Below are 16301 nucleotides of genomic sequence, written 5' to 3' on the forward strand. Positions count from 1 at the left end.
TTTTTTTGGCACCTTTATTTCCTTAGCTTGAATCTGTGTCGTCTTGTTCGTGATGTTGCTGGTTTCAGGAATTCCTTTTTGTCAATTTGGTCGATTCCTGTTAGTATTTTGTATGTATGACCATATCACCTCCTTTTCTTTTATCTTCTAGGTTTGGCATGTTTAACGCCTCTAGTCTCTCCTCGTAACTTTAGTTTTTCAGTTCCGGAAGCCATTTTGTAGTATGCCTTTGCACATTTTCCAGTTTCTTTATGTGCTTCTTGAGATTTGGGCACCATACAACTGCTGCATATTCCAATTTTGGTCTAACAAAAGTCATGAATAGTTTCTTTAGAATTTTACCATCCATATAATTAAAAGCAGGTCTGAACTTGGAAAGCAACGCATATGCTCCTCTCACAATGTTCTTTGTGTTCCTCCGGTGACAGCTAACTATCCAAAACCCCCCATAGGTCTCGTTCTTTATTAGAGTTTGTAATTCCTTTCCACATAACTTGTAAGTTATCTTAGAGGTTATCTTAGATGATTTCGGGGCTTTTTAGTGTCCCCACGGCCCGGTCCTCGACCAGGCCTCCACCCCCAGGAAGCAGCCCGTGACAGCTGACTAACACCCAGGTACCTATTTTACTGCTAGGTAACAGGGGCATAGGGTGAAAGAAACTCTGCCCATTGTTTCTCGCCGGCGCCTGGGATCGAACCCAGGACCACAGGATCACAAGCCCAGTGTGCTGTCCGCTCGGCCGACCGGCTCCTGTGGTCTATTTTCTCTGATTCCACATTCCATAACATGGCATTTATTCACACTGAATTCCATTTGCCACTTTACGCTCCAAGCACTTATTTAATCTAGATCGATTTGAAGGGCATTACAATCATCTGCATCTCCTATCTTCCCCAGAATCATAGCATCATCCACAAACATGTTCAAATAATTCTGTATTCTTTCTGGTAGATCGTTTATGTAGACAAACATTACTGGTGCTAGAACTGAACCCTGTGATACTCCACTAGTAACACTCTTGCTGTCAGATACATTGTCTCTGATTACCACCCTCACCTGTGTGTTAATTAGGAAATATTTCATCCGTGTCAGAAGTCTTCTTGTCACCCCTCCAGCATGTTCCAGTTTCCAGAGCAGCCTTTTGTGTGGGACTCTTATCAAAAGCCTTTTCTAGGTCCAGAATTACACTGTCAACCCAACCACCTCCGGGGGCCGGAGGTGGGGGCCGGTTGGCTGAGCGGACAGCACGCTGGACTTGTGATCCTGTGGTCCTAGGTTTGATCCCAGGCGCCGGCGAGAAACAATGGGCAGAGTTTCTTTCACCCTATGCCCCTGTTACCTAGCAGTAAAATAGGTACCTGGGTGTTATAGTCAGCTGTCACGGGCTGCTTCCTGGGGGTGGAGGCCTGGTCGAGGACCGGGCTGCGGGGACACTAAAAAGCCCCAAAATGATCTCAAGATAACCTCTTTCCTGCATTATCTCTGTGGCTCTATCATAAAACCAGCGTTGAATGTAATGAAACGCCATTTTCTGGGTGAGTCCCGGAGGCTCCCCGGAGCTATCCATGGCTGATATGGATACCCTAACTATTTTGCATCAGTCAATGTGGGTGGAGTTCTAGGCCTACTGGGGACCACAAGCCAGAACCTGGCCCCCTCAGAGAGGCACGGGGAGCAATGGCCCATGGAAATGCACATGTGATTTGGAGCATTCTATATCTGCCATCGACCGGGACAGGCACCCAGAAAGGTAAGGACACAAAACAAACCCCTATTCTGGTTAAACAACAAAATCGACAAACTAGTGGACAGAACTCCCCCAGGAAAACGAACTAACAAACATGACGTCACGCGAGCCGCGCCGCATGTCTGCGCAGCTCCCCCCTCCCCGGGAGGGGGAAGGGGGAGCCCCAGACCCCCGCACCGACGATCCCCGCCCCAGTTCTGAGGCTGGATATCAAAACCGTGAAAAACCCGCCGACCGGAGGGCGGGAGGGTGCCGGGGAGCCTCCGGGACTCACCCAGAAAATGGCGTTTCATTACATTCAACGCTGGTTTTCTGGGGGGAGCCCCTACAGCTCCCCAGAGCTACCTCACCAAAGACTACCTAAAAAACAAGGGGACATACCCGGGAGGCGGTAGGAGAATCACTCCACAACACAAAGTCGAGACCACAACCCAAGGTATAGCATTCGCTAGAAAAAGGGGAGAATGGCCACAGACAAAGAAAACCTATGATCACGACAATAGCAGCCAAAAACCACTGCGCCTGAGAAGAGCAAGAAGCTCTGCCACACAGCCCCCAGAGGCGAATGCCAACACAAAAAGAAAACCGAGGCAAAGCAAACCTGACCCAAAGGAGCCACAACCACCAAGGAGAAGAAAAACAGGAGAGCACCCTGTCCAAAGACCAGGACGACACAGACAGTGCATAAGCAGGCCGGAGGTGTAACAACGCACGATACAACCTGCGAAACGGCGCAGAAGGAATATCGATACCGAAAGCTAGCAGCAGAAACCAAGGTGCCAGACCCAGGAACGGCCCCAAGCGCCTCTACATCCTCCGCAAGCCAATCCTATGACAGCCCCAGGAGGGAAAAGAAAATGCAGGACCAAAACGAAAATGCCACAAGTGTGCAAGACCACCTCCACAAGTGCAGCTGACAGGGAAGGAACTCGCATAAGGAGCCGCCCCGCACCAACATCCCGCAGAAGGGCAGGAGCGAAAAGACTCATTAGGAGGAGCAAAATCGCTCCCAGGAAAACTAGGAGCGCCGAGACAGTGTGAAGAGAAGAGATATTCACAAAGAACAAAAAGGCCAACACTCAGAAGCTGCTGGGAAGAGGACCCACAAGCCCTAGAAAGGACCGGAGGGAAGCTCAACCAAATGACGACAGACGCACCAGAAAAAGGGAAGGAGCAAAACAGTCCCGAACCTTCGAGAACAAAAAGAAGCAAACACAAAGGACGAAGGCCCCAAAACCCCGTCGCACCCGAGACCAAAAGTCATGCAGAAACCCCAAGAAGAGGGGGACATGACGGAAGAAGGCCCGTCCCGGAAAAAGGGGCAAAGATCGTAGAAAAGCACACCGACAGGACGGAAACAACGGGTACAACGGACAAGGAAACCAAGCCCAGGGAGGGGCCGACGCCCACAAAGCACGTGCGGAGAGGGGGAACGGAAAACCCCACACCACAAAACTGCAAGTTCCCCCCAGAGGGTTAGAAACACCCCGGCGGGGACCAACGGGGCCTGAGGCCTCTCACGTGAGCCCCACCCCAGCCCCGGGAACCCACCCTGCAGGCCCCGGGGCCGAGCTGTCCCCTCAAAGCCCCAGCGTCAAGAAAACCCCGGGGCAGCCATGAAAAACACGAAGGAAAGGAGCCCACTAGGCTCTGGAACTTGAACCGAAACCAGAGGATAGGCGAGGGGCGAGATGAAGACCCCAAGCCCATCCCCAGCCAGCACAATGAGGCAAGGACAAGACAGTGAAACCAAGGAACATGGAAAAACCAGGCCCTGCACGGCAAGACCGGCAAGGAAGGAGAGCCCCAGAGGTAGCACAGAAGGGCCGAACATAACGCCACAACCAACCCCGACACGCAGCTGCAGTACCAAAACCGCAGCAAAACGTCACCACACTCCCCGAGGAAGCGACAGAGAAGATAGATAAATCGTACACGAGTGGCACACAAGGGGACATAGGCGGAAACCGAGCACCCAACTGAGCCACAGGGATGGTAGAAGAAACGTGTGCAGTGTAACAGGCAATCAAAGGAACACATTAGGCAGCCCAACATGGGCTGACCCCATACACAGCCCCAAGAGCAGAGATGAGAGTGCCCAAGAAGCACAGAATCCGCCCGACAGGCAGAACCCAACCTGCAAACACAAGGAGGCGAACACAGATGCCGAAGAAATATAAGAAAATTCACCTTCGCAAATAGAGTGGTAGACGGTTGGAACAAGTTAAGTGAGAAGGTGGTGGAGGCCAAGACCGTCAGTAGTTTCAAAGCGTTATATGACAAAGAGTGCTGGGAAGACGGGACACCACGAGCGTAGCTCTCATCCTGTAACTACACTTAGGTAATTACACTTAGGTAATTACAAAACCTCCGACACAGGAAAACATACTACAGAGCACCACTTGGTTTCCGAACCCCTTGGGGACGAGACCCGTCAGTTAACATGTAAGTTCGTATACGAGAAATAGAGGAAAAAAATAAACTAGAAATGTAAAAAGAAATTTATCCGAAAAATTTATGAAAAAACTCTAGGGAAAAAAATCGTCAGGTTCATGGCGTAAATGCGACCGTGTTTTGTTTGTACTCATCAATAAGTGAAGTCCTGATCCGCTTTATAAAAGTCCTTAATTGTTCCTAACTGATTATTAAGACGTCTGGCAAACATCCTCTGGATGTTTCCTGCCAGCCTGCAGGCACATCCTGCCTAAAATATACGATGATGTACTGGACATTTAAGAAACAAATCTGAGTCACAGGTCTGTGGAGTGTGGTTAGGCTTACGGAGTCAGCCGGTCCCTCCCCCACCACCGACACACCTCCCCCACCCCAAACCCATACACACACACACACACTCTCACAAAGGTCACGTGGTTCACGGTTCACTTCAACACCCATATATCGCTTCCTGCCTGCCTGCTTCCTTCCCAGCCTGCCTCCTTCCCAGCTTGCCAGCCTGCTTCCTTCCCAGCCTGCCAGCCTGCTTCCTTCCCAGCCTGCCTCCTTCCCAGCCTGCCTCCTTCCCAGCCTGCCAGCCTGCTTCCTTCCCAGCCTGCCTGCCTGCCTCCTTCCCAGCCTGCCTCCTTCCCAGCCTGCTTCCTTCCCAGCCTGCCTGCCTGCCTCCTTCCCAGCCTGCCTCCTTCCCAGCCTGCCAGCCTGCTTCCTTCCCAGCCTGCCAGCCTGCTTCCTTCCCAGCCTGCCAGCCTGCTTCCTTCCCAGCCTGCCTCCTTCCCAGCCTGCCTCCTTCCCAGCCTGCCAGCCTGCTTCCTTCCCAGCCTGCCTCCTTCCCAGCCTGCCAGCCTGCTTCCTTCCCAGCCTGCCAGCCTGCTTCCTTCCCAGCCTGCCTCCTTCCCAGCCTGCCTCCTTCCCAGCCTGCCTCCTTCCCAGCCTGCCAGCCTGCTTCCTTCCCAGCCTGCCTCCTTCCCAGCCTGGCAGCCTGCTTCCTTTCCAGCCAGCCTGCCTCCCTCCCTGCCATCATGCTAACGGGTAGTGTGTGTTAGGCTTATCTTCGGGAATGAGCCGGTCTCACCCCCACCACCAACAAACCACCCGCCCCCCTACATCCCATCTCTCAAGGTCACGCGGTTCAACCGCGTGACTACCACTCACTCCCTGCCTGCAAGCTAGCCTGCCTGCCTGCAAGCTAGCCTGCCTGCCTGCCTGCCTGCCTGCCTGCCTGCCTGCCTGCCTGCCTGCCTGCCTGCCTGCCTGCCTGCCTGCCTGTCTGCCTGCCTGTGCCTGCCTGCCTGTGCCTGCCAGCCTGCCTTTCCCTCCCTAATTCTCACTACTTCCATCCCTTCCTGCCAACCTCCTAGCATCTCTCCCTACCTCCCCCTCCCTCTTAGCATCTCTCCCTACCTCCTAACATCTCTCCCTACCTCCCCCTCCCTCCTAGCATCTCTCTCCCCCCCTCTCTCACTGATTCTCCCCCCCCCCTCATTCATACTGCCTCCCACCTAAGCTCCATCGTCCATCCAGCCACCAGTCAGCCATCACTGACGCAATGCGTGCATTTGGAGCCAACATGGTGCACAGATGTTTCTTGATTGTGCAGATATGTAAAACAAAAGCACAGAATGAACATTCCAGCCTTATGGCAATTCAAAATAATAGGAATAATAGGCCGTGAATCTGTGAAGTCACAGTGGGCAAACTGGACCATCTCCCACCCACCACCACAAGCCGGCGTGACGCTTGGCGGACCCCTTCCTACCCGAACTTTGTTCGGGTAGCATGACTCCCCAACCCCAATCGGGAAACTGGAAGTTTCGGATAACTAAAGTTCGGAAACCAAGTGGTGCTCTGTACCAAACAGGCACTCCCACCGTTGCACTGCGGAACAAGGTGGAGGCGGGGCCCCGAAATCAAGCAAGGTTAGACAAGCATAGGAGAGGGGCAGGAGGAGTACAGGCAGGAACCGCCTCTGAAGGGACAAGAGGCCACCTGCAGACACCCGTGAACCGAGGAAGGAATCAGGTGGAGAGAACAAGAGCTGCCCTGTATGGGCTAATAGCCCTGCAGTAGGCACCTCGGGTGATACGGTCCACGTTCTCAAGTACGTATGTACACCCATTCCTACTCCCAAAAACAAAAACAGGGTCAGGACGAAGAAGACGCCAAAACCGCACCAACTCACCTGCAGAACATAGGCCCTGAAGGGCCATGACGCAAGCGTTCGAGTCCGTATCCGCCGGAGGCGGCCAGTGCGCCCACGCTGGAGAGGATGGGAGCAGCGAAGGAGGCTCCCCACCCTAGAACACAGGGAAAAACCTCATGAATTCCACACAGCAGCACCCCAGAACACCCCCAAGCAATGGGGCACGGATGGGAATAAGAAAAGAATGAGAGGCGAAGCCCCCGAGAGAATTGGAGCAGAACACGTGTACACACCGCCCGGAACCAAAACAAACTCCCACTGCGCATGCGCAGGACACGAAAGAAAGTAGCCCAACCAGGCGAGAAGTAGCCCAACCAGGCGCGAAGTAGCCCAACTAGGCGCAAAGTAGCCCAACCAGGCGAGAAGTAGCCCAACCAGGCGAGAAGTAGCCCAACCAGGCGCGAAGTAGCCCAACTAGGCGCAAAGTAGCCCAACTAGGCGCAAAGTAGCCCAACCAGGCGAGAAGTAGCCCAACCAGGCGAGAAGTAGCCCAACCAGGCGCGAAGTAGCCCAACAGGGCGAGAAGTAGCCCAATAAAGCAAGAAGTAGCCCAATAAAGCGAGAAGTAACCCAACAAGGCGAGAAGTAGCCCAACCGGCTACAAGGAGCCCAAACGGCTACAAAGGAGCCCAAACTACTACAAGGAGCCCAAACGGCTACAAGGAGCCCAACCTGTCCAGAACAGAAGGAACCAGTATGGAGGCAAACTCCGGGACACGCAGGAGGAAGCCGCAAAAGCCAACCGCACCGCAGGCGAAGAGATGCGGGTAGCCGAAAACCTCCTGAAGACGGAACCGAAAAAACCACAGGGACACGGAACCGAACCCGGGGAGGAGCAGAACCCAAGCCCAAATCGTACGCAGAGGGGGGAAAGAAAACCCCACTCTTCGCAACAGTAAGCCCCGCTCAGAAGGACTGAAATCCAGGAGGGGCGCAATGGAGCCCAAGGCCCCCAAGGCCGCTCCTCCCCAACCCCAGGAGCCTCTGCACCAGGCCCCGGGGCCGAGTCGACCTCCATAGCCCCAGCCTTACAAGAAAAAGCTGGGGCAGCCGAGAGAGCTGAAAGAGAAGGGGGCCCACTGGTCAAAACCCCGGAGCATCGGCCGGAGGAACAGACTCGAATGCCTCCGCAGCAACCCCGGACGGGGCAACCCCCGAAACTGCCCAAGTCTCAGAACCTCTAACCCCGCCCCGACCCCGAAGCCTGCAGATGCGTAGGGGCCAGAAGCAGGAGGGGGAAAAACAAGGGGGGCGTGGAAGGAACCAAGGCCGAAGCGACCAAAACCACCCAAGTCTGGGTCCCTACACAAGCGGGGCAGCATCGGGGCGTCCGGGCGTCCGGGGAAGTGACAAACCAGAGCGCGTTGCACCATCCTACCCTGCAACGCGCGAGCTGCCTGCACCCACAGGAATTCATCAGCAGACTGGGTGAATGGAGTCACGAACAAGCAACAAAGCTCGCAGGACTCAAGGGTCGAATGTGTCACGACCCAACAGGCAGCATGACGGAGGCAAAAACAAGGAGAGTCACCCTGAGACAAAGGGACAAAGCAACCCTCAACTCGCACAAAGCGAGAGGGGACGCAAGCGTCTCCACTATCGGACCCGAGAGCCCCCGGGGGGTTTCCCAGGGCCCCTAGACTGGGTCTGCTAAGGGTTATCCCAGGCAGGGTACTGCTAACCGGCGCCCCAAACTACCAAGCAAACTGCTAAAGCTGAACCCACGGGACGTGTCCACTCGCGAGGGCAAAGCAGGGGGTGCCACCACACAAACGAACCTAATATAAGGGAGGGGGGGGGAAATAAGGAAGACCCCCCTACCAGGCAAAAACAAAAATAAAAGAAAAAACCACACAAGTGGACAACGTACCCAGAGGGAACAGAGCCGGCCGCTGTCATAGGTGAAAACTAGCTATGCAGTACCCTGCGCCCCACCAGTGCGATAACTACCACTTACCCCAAGGTAAACAAGGGAGTGAAACCCCCAAACCCTCGGGGCGGCCAAACGCCAAGCAGCGAAAAGCCAACAGAGGTAGACCCAAGGTGACTTGTGGAAGGCAACCCCAAGCCCCAAGGGCGGTACTTACAGGGCACTCAGGGAAGGTGACCCTAAGCACATGCAGCCCGAGTACCTGAGAATACTACTCCCAGCTCACACGACCACCGTAAGAGCAGCACTGCAAACAAGTCACAGCACTGAGACAAGACTGGAGCTGGAGCCACATGACCGTGCATGATCCCATCAGCCGAGGAACTGGGGCGGGGATCGCCGGCGCGGGGGTCTGGGGCTCCCCCTTCCCCCTCCCGGGGAGGGGGGAGCTGCGCAGACATGCGGCGCGGCTCGCGTGACGTCATGTTTGTTAGTTCGTTTTCCTGGGGGAGTTCTGTCCACTAGTTTGTCGATTTTGTTGTTTAACCAGAATAGGGGTTTGTTTTGTGGCCTTACCTTTCTGGGTGCCTGTCCCGGTCGATGGCAGATATAGAATGCTCCAAATCACATGTGCATTTCTATGGGCCATTGCTCCCCGTGCCTCTCTGAGGGGGCCAGGTTCTGGCTCGTGGTCCCCGGTAGGCCTAGAACTCCACCCACATCGACTGATGCAAAATAGTTAGGGTATCCATATCAGCCATGGATAGCTCCGGGGAGCCGTAGGGGCTCCCCCAGAAAAAGTAAGTAAATTTGTTACAAAGGATCTTCCTGTTCAATGACCATACTGTCTGTACGTTATTATGTCGTTACTCTAGGTGTTCAACCCATTTGGCTTTAATTATTGTTTCTAGTGTTTTGACTACCACGCTTGTTAATGATACGGGTCTATAATTTAGAGGTTCTTAAATTTTTGAGGAGTGCCTTAATTTGATTGCATGCCATGCTATAATAATTAAATTTTCCTGGTACAATAAAATTAATAATTAGTTTAAAACTCTACAGACATGACAGGAGATTCTAACAAATACTTTAACTGTGTATAACAGATGCAAACACTTACTTGCTGGCTTGGCCAATAAGGGCAATAGCTATGTTGATTCTCTTTCGCAAGAAGATGAGTACTAACAAACAGACCACTAAGATGGTCACTGTAATTATAAACAATATCAGCCATGTTGTTTCCAATTCTGCAACTCTGCTTATTTCCTTGGTAAATCCAAATTCTGCTACAGACATGGTTGAGTTGTCAACATTTTTGCGCAGAGTAAGATACTTGTTCAAGGTGTAGTATGATCCTGTAGAAAAGTGCATTAATAAAATTTAACAGTGAAAAGTACAGTATACTAAAAATAATATATCAGAAACCTGATATGAATCCCTTTTTTACAAAATACTGCAGCATTTTTATAACCCACATAAAAGGCTTACTATAGAGCTCTATAGAGCTCCTTTTACTATAAAGAGGAGAGTAAGCTAGAGCTTACTAAAGAGCTCTATACTTTACTAGCTCTGTCTAGTAAATGGTAGAGCTCTACCATTTACTAGATAGAGCTCTAAAGACCAGCATTAAATGTAATGAAACACCAATTTCTGGGTGAGCCCTGGTGGCTCCATGAACCTATCATATACTGATAGCATACCATCTACTAGATCTCATCAGCTGCAGAGTTTTATAGACTTACCAGGGACCAGCGCCAGAACCTGGACCCTCACAGACACACAGGGAACACTGACATTTATTTATTTATTTACTATTCATTCATTTATGCCACTACTGGGAAAGGCAACCAGAGAGTCAATTAGTCAAAACAAACCACCGCTGGCTTTAATAGAGAACGGCAGCCTCGTAAACAAATAATTGAAATCTCTCAAAACTAGCACAAGCTCATTCGGCCCACATCCCCCAACTCATTTAGGGGAGTGGGAGGAGCCCATGGTCAGTCAGCATCTCCACCTTCAGTTCTATGGACGATATAACCAACCCCATGATGACCTGGAAGGAGGGAGGGTGTCGGGGAGCCAAAAGGCCTCTCCTAAAATTGACATTATATTCAATACAGTACTGGGGGGACCTACTTGTGGTTCAATGAAGCTAACTACCCACAGAGAAGGAAAAGAAAAAAGTACTGCAGGAATCATGAAGAAGAGGAAACACCCAGCCAAGACACGTGGCCCAAAACCACCAAAGCCCGGCAACATGACAAGATACCAAGCCGCCAGAACCCCATTCAAACCCAAAAATTCCCGTGCTTGAATATCAGTCCAAGACAGGTCCGTGAACACAGCTGAGAGAACAGCATATTGAACGTTCTAACATAAAGAGCGAAAAGGATGACCGCAGGCTGGCTAGACTTAACAGTGCGAATGACCTGAGAAAGATATTTTTGGAACAGGGGCCAAGGTAACTGGATCAACCCACAAGGCATCCACCAAGGCAGAGTCAGCAGAACAAAAGTACTGTAATGACAGAGGGCTTGCCACCGGACACAGTATAAGATGCATCCCCAGCCGAACCAACCAAGCATCAATGACCAAAGGACCCGACCAGAAGCCAACTAACATCTTCCTTGCCAGAAAAGGAGTTGGCAGCAAATGAACAAACCACCCACCTGGACCAAAAGAATAAAATCAACTCCAATGGGGAAGAGCATGAAGTTCCCCCACCTGACAACAGGATGCAAGAAAAACAAAAGCAAAGACATAAGGAAACAACCATGGACCAAAGAGAACACCGTAAATTGAGAGGGGAAAAAACCAGCGTTAAATGTAATGAAACGTCATTTTTTTGGGTAAGCCCCAGAGGCTCCCTGGAGCTATCGAGCTAATATGCAATACATTAGACCAGGGCATTAGTCAATGGAGTTCAGCCCAATGGAGATCACGAACCAGAACCTGGCCCCCTTAGAGAGGCACAGGGAGCCTCTCCCTGCTCCTCTTCCAGGAGCAATGACTCCTGGAAACCCCCCTTTCCTCCCGTGGATGGGGGTTTTCCTTGTCTGCCATCGACCGTGGTTAGGCACCAAGAAAGGTAGGCATAACAAAACAGACCCCACATGGTAAGAAAATTGCAACCCAAAACCAAACAGAGGCAAAATTCTAACAAATCCACAAGGGCCGTGACGAGGATTCAAACCTACATCTGAGAGCATCGCAGACACTGCCTTAATTGACTATGTTCGAAGCCTCGTCACTGCCCTTGTGGATTTGTTCATTTGATGCATCACGCTATTGTGATTTCTGTGTGTAATGAAGTAAGGGTGAAGATGTAGAACGGCCTATTGACATAGCTCAACTGCATGGGGGAGTTGTGTAAAAACCTGGTTTGTGTCTCAGAGAGGCTGCAGGATCCAAGTAAGTTCAGCAGAACTTCTGGTTTCAACTCTTTTACCATGTCATAGCTCAGTCGATTAAGGCAGCGTCTGGGATGCTCTCGGACGTAGGTTCGAATCCTCGTCATGGCCCTTGTGGATTTGTTCATTTGATGCATCACACTATTGTGATTTCTGTGTGTAAGGCAAAATTCCCTAAAATTCTAAAGAAACAAGTAAACGTCACATCTCATCCGCGCAGCCCTCCCCTCCTTGTGTTGGCTAGAGGAAAAGGGGGAAAAGCCCTGAAACCCGTCCCCCCCCCCCCCCCCGTGATCTCTACCCAGCAACTCCAGATCGGAGGCCAAGCATCAAAACAATGCGAAACTGCCAACCAGAGGTAGGGAAGGTGCCAGGGAGCCTCTGGGGCTCACCCAGAAAATGTTATTTCATTACAGTACATTCAACACTGGTTTCTTGTGGGGGAGCCCTTCTGGCTCCCTGGACCTACATAACTAACGATAAGGAAAAGAGGGACATGCCCGGCAGGTGACCGCCACCAGCTCCTCAACTCGAAGGAGAGACAACTGGCTGCAACCTGCGATCCAAAGCCACACACAAATGCCCGGGACCAAGACTGTTGACCAAATAATGGGTGGCCAGAACCCTGTTCGACCTCCAAAATCCCTGCGGCCGAATAGCAGCCCAAGACACGTTGCCAAAGCAGCAAACTGGCGCACGTCATGGGCATGAGGATAGACCTCAGGCTGGCTAGACTTAATAACTCTGTGGACAACGTGGGAGAGACAAGCCCTGGAATGGGGAACGAGGGAAACCGGATAAACCCAAAGCGCTTCTCGGCCACAGAAGCCGACTGAGGCACGCAGGTAACGGTGAAGACAGCTCAAGTGGTGCACGAGCAGGCCGGAGGTGAAACAAAGCACGAGAAAACTTATGGAATGGGGCGAAAGTGCCAACCATCCGGAACGCAAGCTGGAGCTGCTCCGCCAGTGACGCACGACACGAGGTGACAGTATTTGGCAACAAATGATGATCCTGAAAAAGCTAAGAAAGCCAAGCACCACAGAGGACCCACCTCAACCAACAGCAGACAAAATCATGGTTCGAGCCCTACTGACACAGCTGCCCCTCTACTGGCACAGCCGCCCCTCTACAGGCACAGACGCTGCTCTACAGGCACAGCCTCTCCTCTACAGGCACAGCCGCCCCTCTACAGGCACAGCTGCCCCTCTACAGGCACAGCCGTCGCTCCACAGGCACAACCGCCCCTCACCACGAGCGTAGCTCTCATCCTGTAACTACACTTAGGTAATTACAGTCACAGCCGCCCCTCTACAGTCACAGCCTCTCCTCTCCAGGCACAGCCGTCCCTCTACAGGCACAGCCGCCCCTCTACAGGCACAGCCACCGCTCTACAGGCACAGCCACCACACTACAGGCATAGCCGCCCCTCTACAGGCATAGCCGCCACTCTACAGAAACCACAACCGTGGTGCTGTGGTGAAACATCACAGTTGTGATGTTTCAATGCTTGAAAGATCATTTGATGACCAAACCACACATCAGAAGATAGAGAAACGACAATATCATGTCATATGCGATAATGAGCGTCTAATGAGATAATTAGAAGATTTTGTATTAACATCTCTCTTTAGCACTGACTATATCTATTAAATACTCACATATGACTTGTAATGGTCCAGGACGGACCAAAACATTGTTGTTTCTCCATCTTCTGAAGTGTGGTTTGGTCATTATATCTTCAACCACATTATTGTAACTCAATGTCTGCATGAAAGCTCATTGAACCAATCATCTTGCTTTACAGTGGGGATCATTTATCTGAATAAAATAAAAGTGCTTTTTCTGTGATTTTGCATGAATGTGTTTAATCATATGATACTGCACAAGTTTCTCCATAGGAGGCTACATCCTACTAATGCATCCTACTAATGTGTAATTTCAAAATATTTAGCAAAAGTATAAAGTATTATTATACTTACCAAATCCTGAAAGCCCTATAAAGGCTATTAATGAAAACCAAATCATGATAGCCGAGATGAACCGCAGGAGGACAATCCAAAGAAATGACACGAGCATGGCAATGCCAAAACCAGAAAGCAGAATCCACCATGATGTCTTAATATCTTGAAAAACGCCTTCAGCCACCTGGATTAAGCAAGATTTAAAATAATTACATGGCATTTAATTATGGTTTAACTTAAATCTGGAACTCTAAATAGACCTATAAGATTTGCCTAGAATAGTTAAGAGTTGATGCAATTATATCCTAGTGTATCTAGAAAAACTTAAATGGCTGAACCACAGCCATGATGATCAAAGTTAATATATTTTACATGTAATACTGCATGCTACTGACATATACATATTAGAGAGATTAAAAAACAATACATATACTGTATTAATTGGATAATTTTGTATGAACATCTCTCTTTGGTGCTGACTATATCTATTAAATGCTTAGCCACTATTTTATAAGTATGGTATTATCAATCACTTCATTACAGATTGTAATTAATATAATTCAATGGGCATACCAATAAATTTCAATATTCAATGGCATGGTCAGTTTCTTATGGTTAATAAAATTTTGTATCATCTATCATATCTATCTCTAATTGTATCTTCACATCAAATATGTCTCTAATCATAGTCACAGAGATGGCCCTCAATATATTTTACCATTACAATATTTAAACTGAAATCTTCTAATATCAAACAATAACTACTACATTAAACATTAAACAGAACTGCAAATCAATCTAATATGTTGAATCTGAAATTACTGATATAATTCATTGTGTCAGAGGGACAAGAAGCCAGAGTGTATTCATACACGTTAGGCTTTTATCGAGTCCCCCCCCTTCCCCCCAAGTCGAATTACTGACCCTGGCCAAGATGCAACCCCACAACAAGCTGACTAACTCCTGAGTACCTATTTGCTGCTAGGTGAACAGAAGCATTAGGTTTAAGGAAATGTGCCCAATCATTTCTCTCCCGCCCGGGATTCGAACCCGGAATTCTCGGTTGTGCGTCGAGAATGAACCCGACTATACTACCGGGACCCTCATATCTGAAGCTTCTCAACATTTTAACTTTTTTGCACAAAGATCTCTGAACAAAACTACCTAGAATTCTTATTCTAAATAACCTATCTATTAGCCTATGGCTGCATAATGTTTACTATAATGTCTACTATCAAAGTGAATGCAGCAATTAATAACAATATATCATCATATACAGTACCTGTAGCATGAATTTATTTCATAAAGCTTGACAATTTTGGGCCTGTGAATTGCCATTACCTTACCTTATAACCAGTGTACATCACTAGCGCATCTTAAAGTACAGCATGCAAAAAGTAAACAGAGGTTAATAACAAGTCAAGGAGAATGTCATCTTTTCATGCAATATGACAACTGAAGCTGTAAAGCTACAAATATTAATACGCTAAGCATGCATTGTACATTCATGCAATCTATACCTATAAGATTATCTGTTCATCTGTCTGTCTGTCCAAGGTTGGAGACCAGATGCTTGGCGCTTGACTCGCCCAACTATCATATATGAAACATATGGGGTAAGGGAGTGTCATAGGCCAATTGGGGTCAGCTCCAGTGACAAAAATGAAATACTGTACTGGTAGTGTTACCTGTAGCTTTAATCATACATTTCATTGCTTTTTTATATAATTTGTCTGAGAGGGAGAGAGGGAGGGAGGGAGGGAGGGAGGGAGGAAGCAGGAGAGGAAATGTCTGAAGAGAGGGAAGGAAAAGGGGGGGGAACAGGAAGAGAGGGGAAAGAATGGGGACAGATGTCAGAGGGGGAGTGGGGAGAGCGAGAAGTCAGAGGGAGGAGACAGGGAAGAGATGTGAAGAGACACGAGAGGGAAAAGAAACGGTAAGAGAGAGACGAGAGGGGGAAGATATGGGAAGAGAGACAAGAGGGAGAAAAAATAGAAAGAGTCGAAAAAGGGAAGAGAGGAGAGAAGGAAGAGATGGGAAGAGGGAAGAGAGATGAGAGAGGGAAGAGAGATGAGAGCGGGTAGATTGTTGGAGAGACCTGAGAGCAGCACGGATCCCTTCTAGTAAGACTCGTACTATACCATACTGGCTTAGTATGCTTTGATTTATATAAAAAACTGGAATTTATAGGATTAAGATGCTCCTTTCTGAGAAGTCCCTTGCAACACAGCTGGCTACTAGAGTCCACCCCAAGAAACTGCCATGACACCAGACTTTTGCTGATCTTTGTCCCAAAATAATAAGGAACTTTGCAAATAGTCCTGCCACATAGTTGGGAATGGGAGACAGTGAAGAGTTTTCTCACTTCAATCAAAATGAAGACCTTTCGCTATGCGCTGAATGCGTTGAATGTAATGAAATGCCAATTTCTGGGTGAACACTGGTGGCATTCCGAGTCACACACAGCAGGTGACAATTTGCCACCTCACTAGAAAAAATTCTAGAAAGTCAGCACAGCTTTACAAACAACTGGAGGGTTCACAGAAAATGAAGCCTTGAAAAACCACCAAACAATTACCATGAATGAATCACAAGTAACAAGGGATTCACTCAAATTAGCTCAAAACTTGTTAGTACCGATTACCACCAGCAGGT

The 16301-nt window shown here is 49.5% G+C and overlaps 1 protein-coding gene across 5 annotated transcripts in view; it reads right to left on the reverse strand.

Annotated features, from left to right (window-relative positions):
- Positions 1–16301, reverse strand: part of Ctl2 (Choline transporter-like 2) — a 357612-nt gene that overhangs the window by 67788 nt on the left and 273523 nt on the right. For all 5 annotated transcript variants that reach the window (XM_045763943.2, XM_045763948.2, XM_069313744.1 and 2 more), the window contains 2 exons: positions 13665–13830; positions 9393–9627 (listed from right to left, as the gene is read on the reverse strand). In XM_045763943.2, coding sequence (XP_045619899.2) covers positions 9393–9627; positions 13665–13830 — 401 coding nt within the window. The remainder of the gene's footprint in view (positions 1–9392; positions 9628–13664; positions 13831–16301) is intronic.

The sequence above is a fragment of the Procambarus clarkii genome, chromosome 76 (assembly GCF_040958095.1).
Source record: "Procambarus clarkii isolate CNS0578487 chromosome 76, FALCON_Pclarkii_2.0, whole genome shotgun sequence".
Lineage (NCBI taxonomy): Eukaryota > Metazoa > Arthropoda > Malacostraca > Decapoda > Cambaridae > Procambarus > Procambarus clarkii.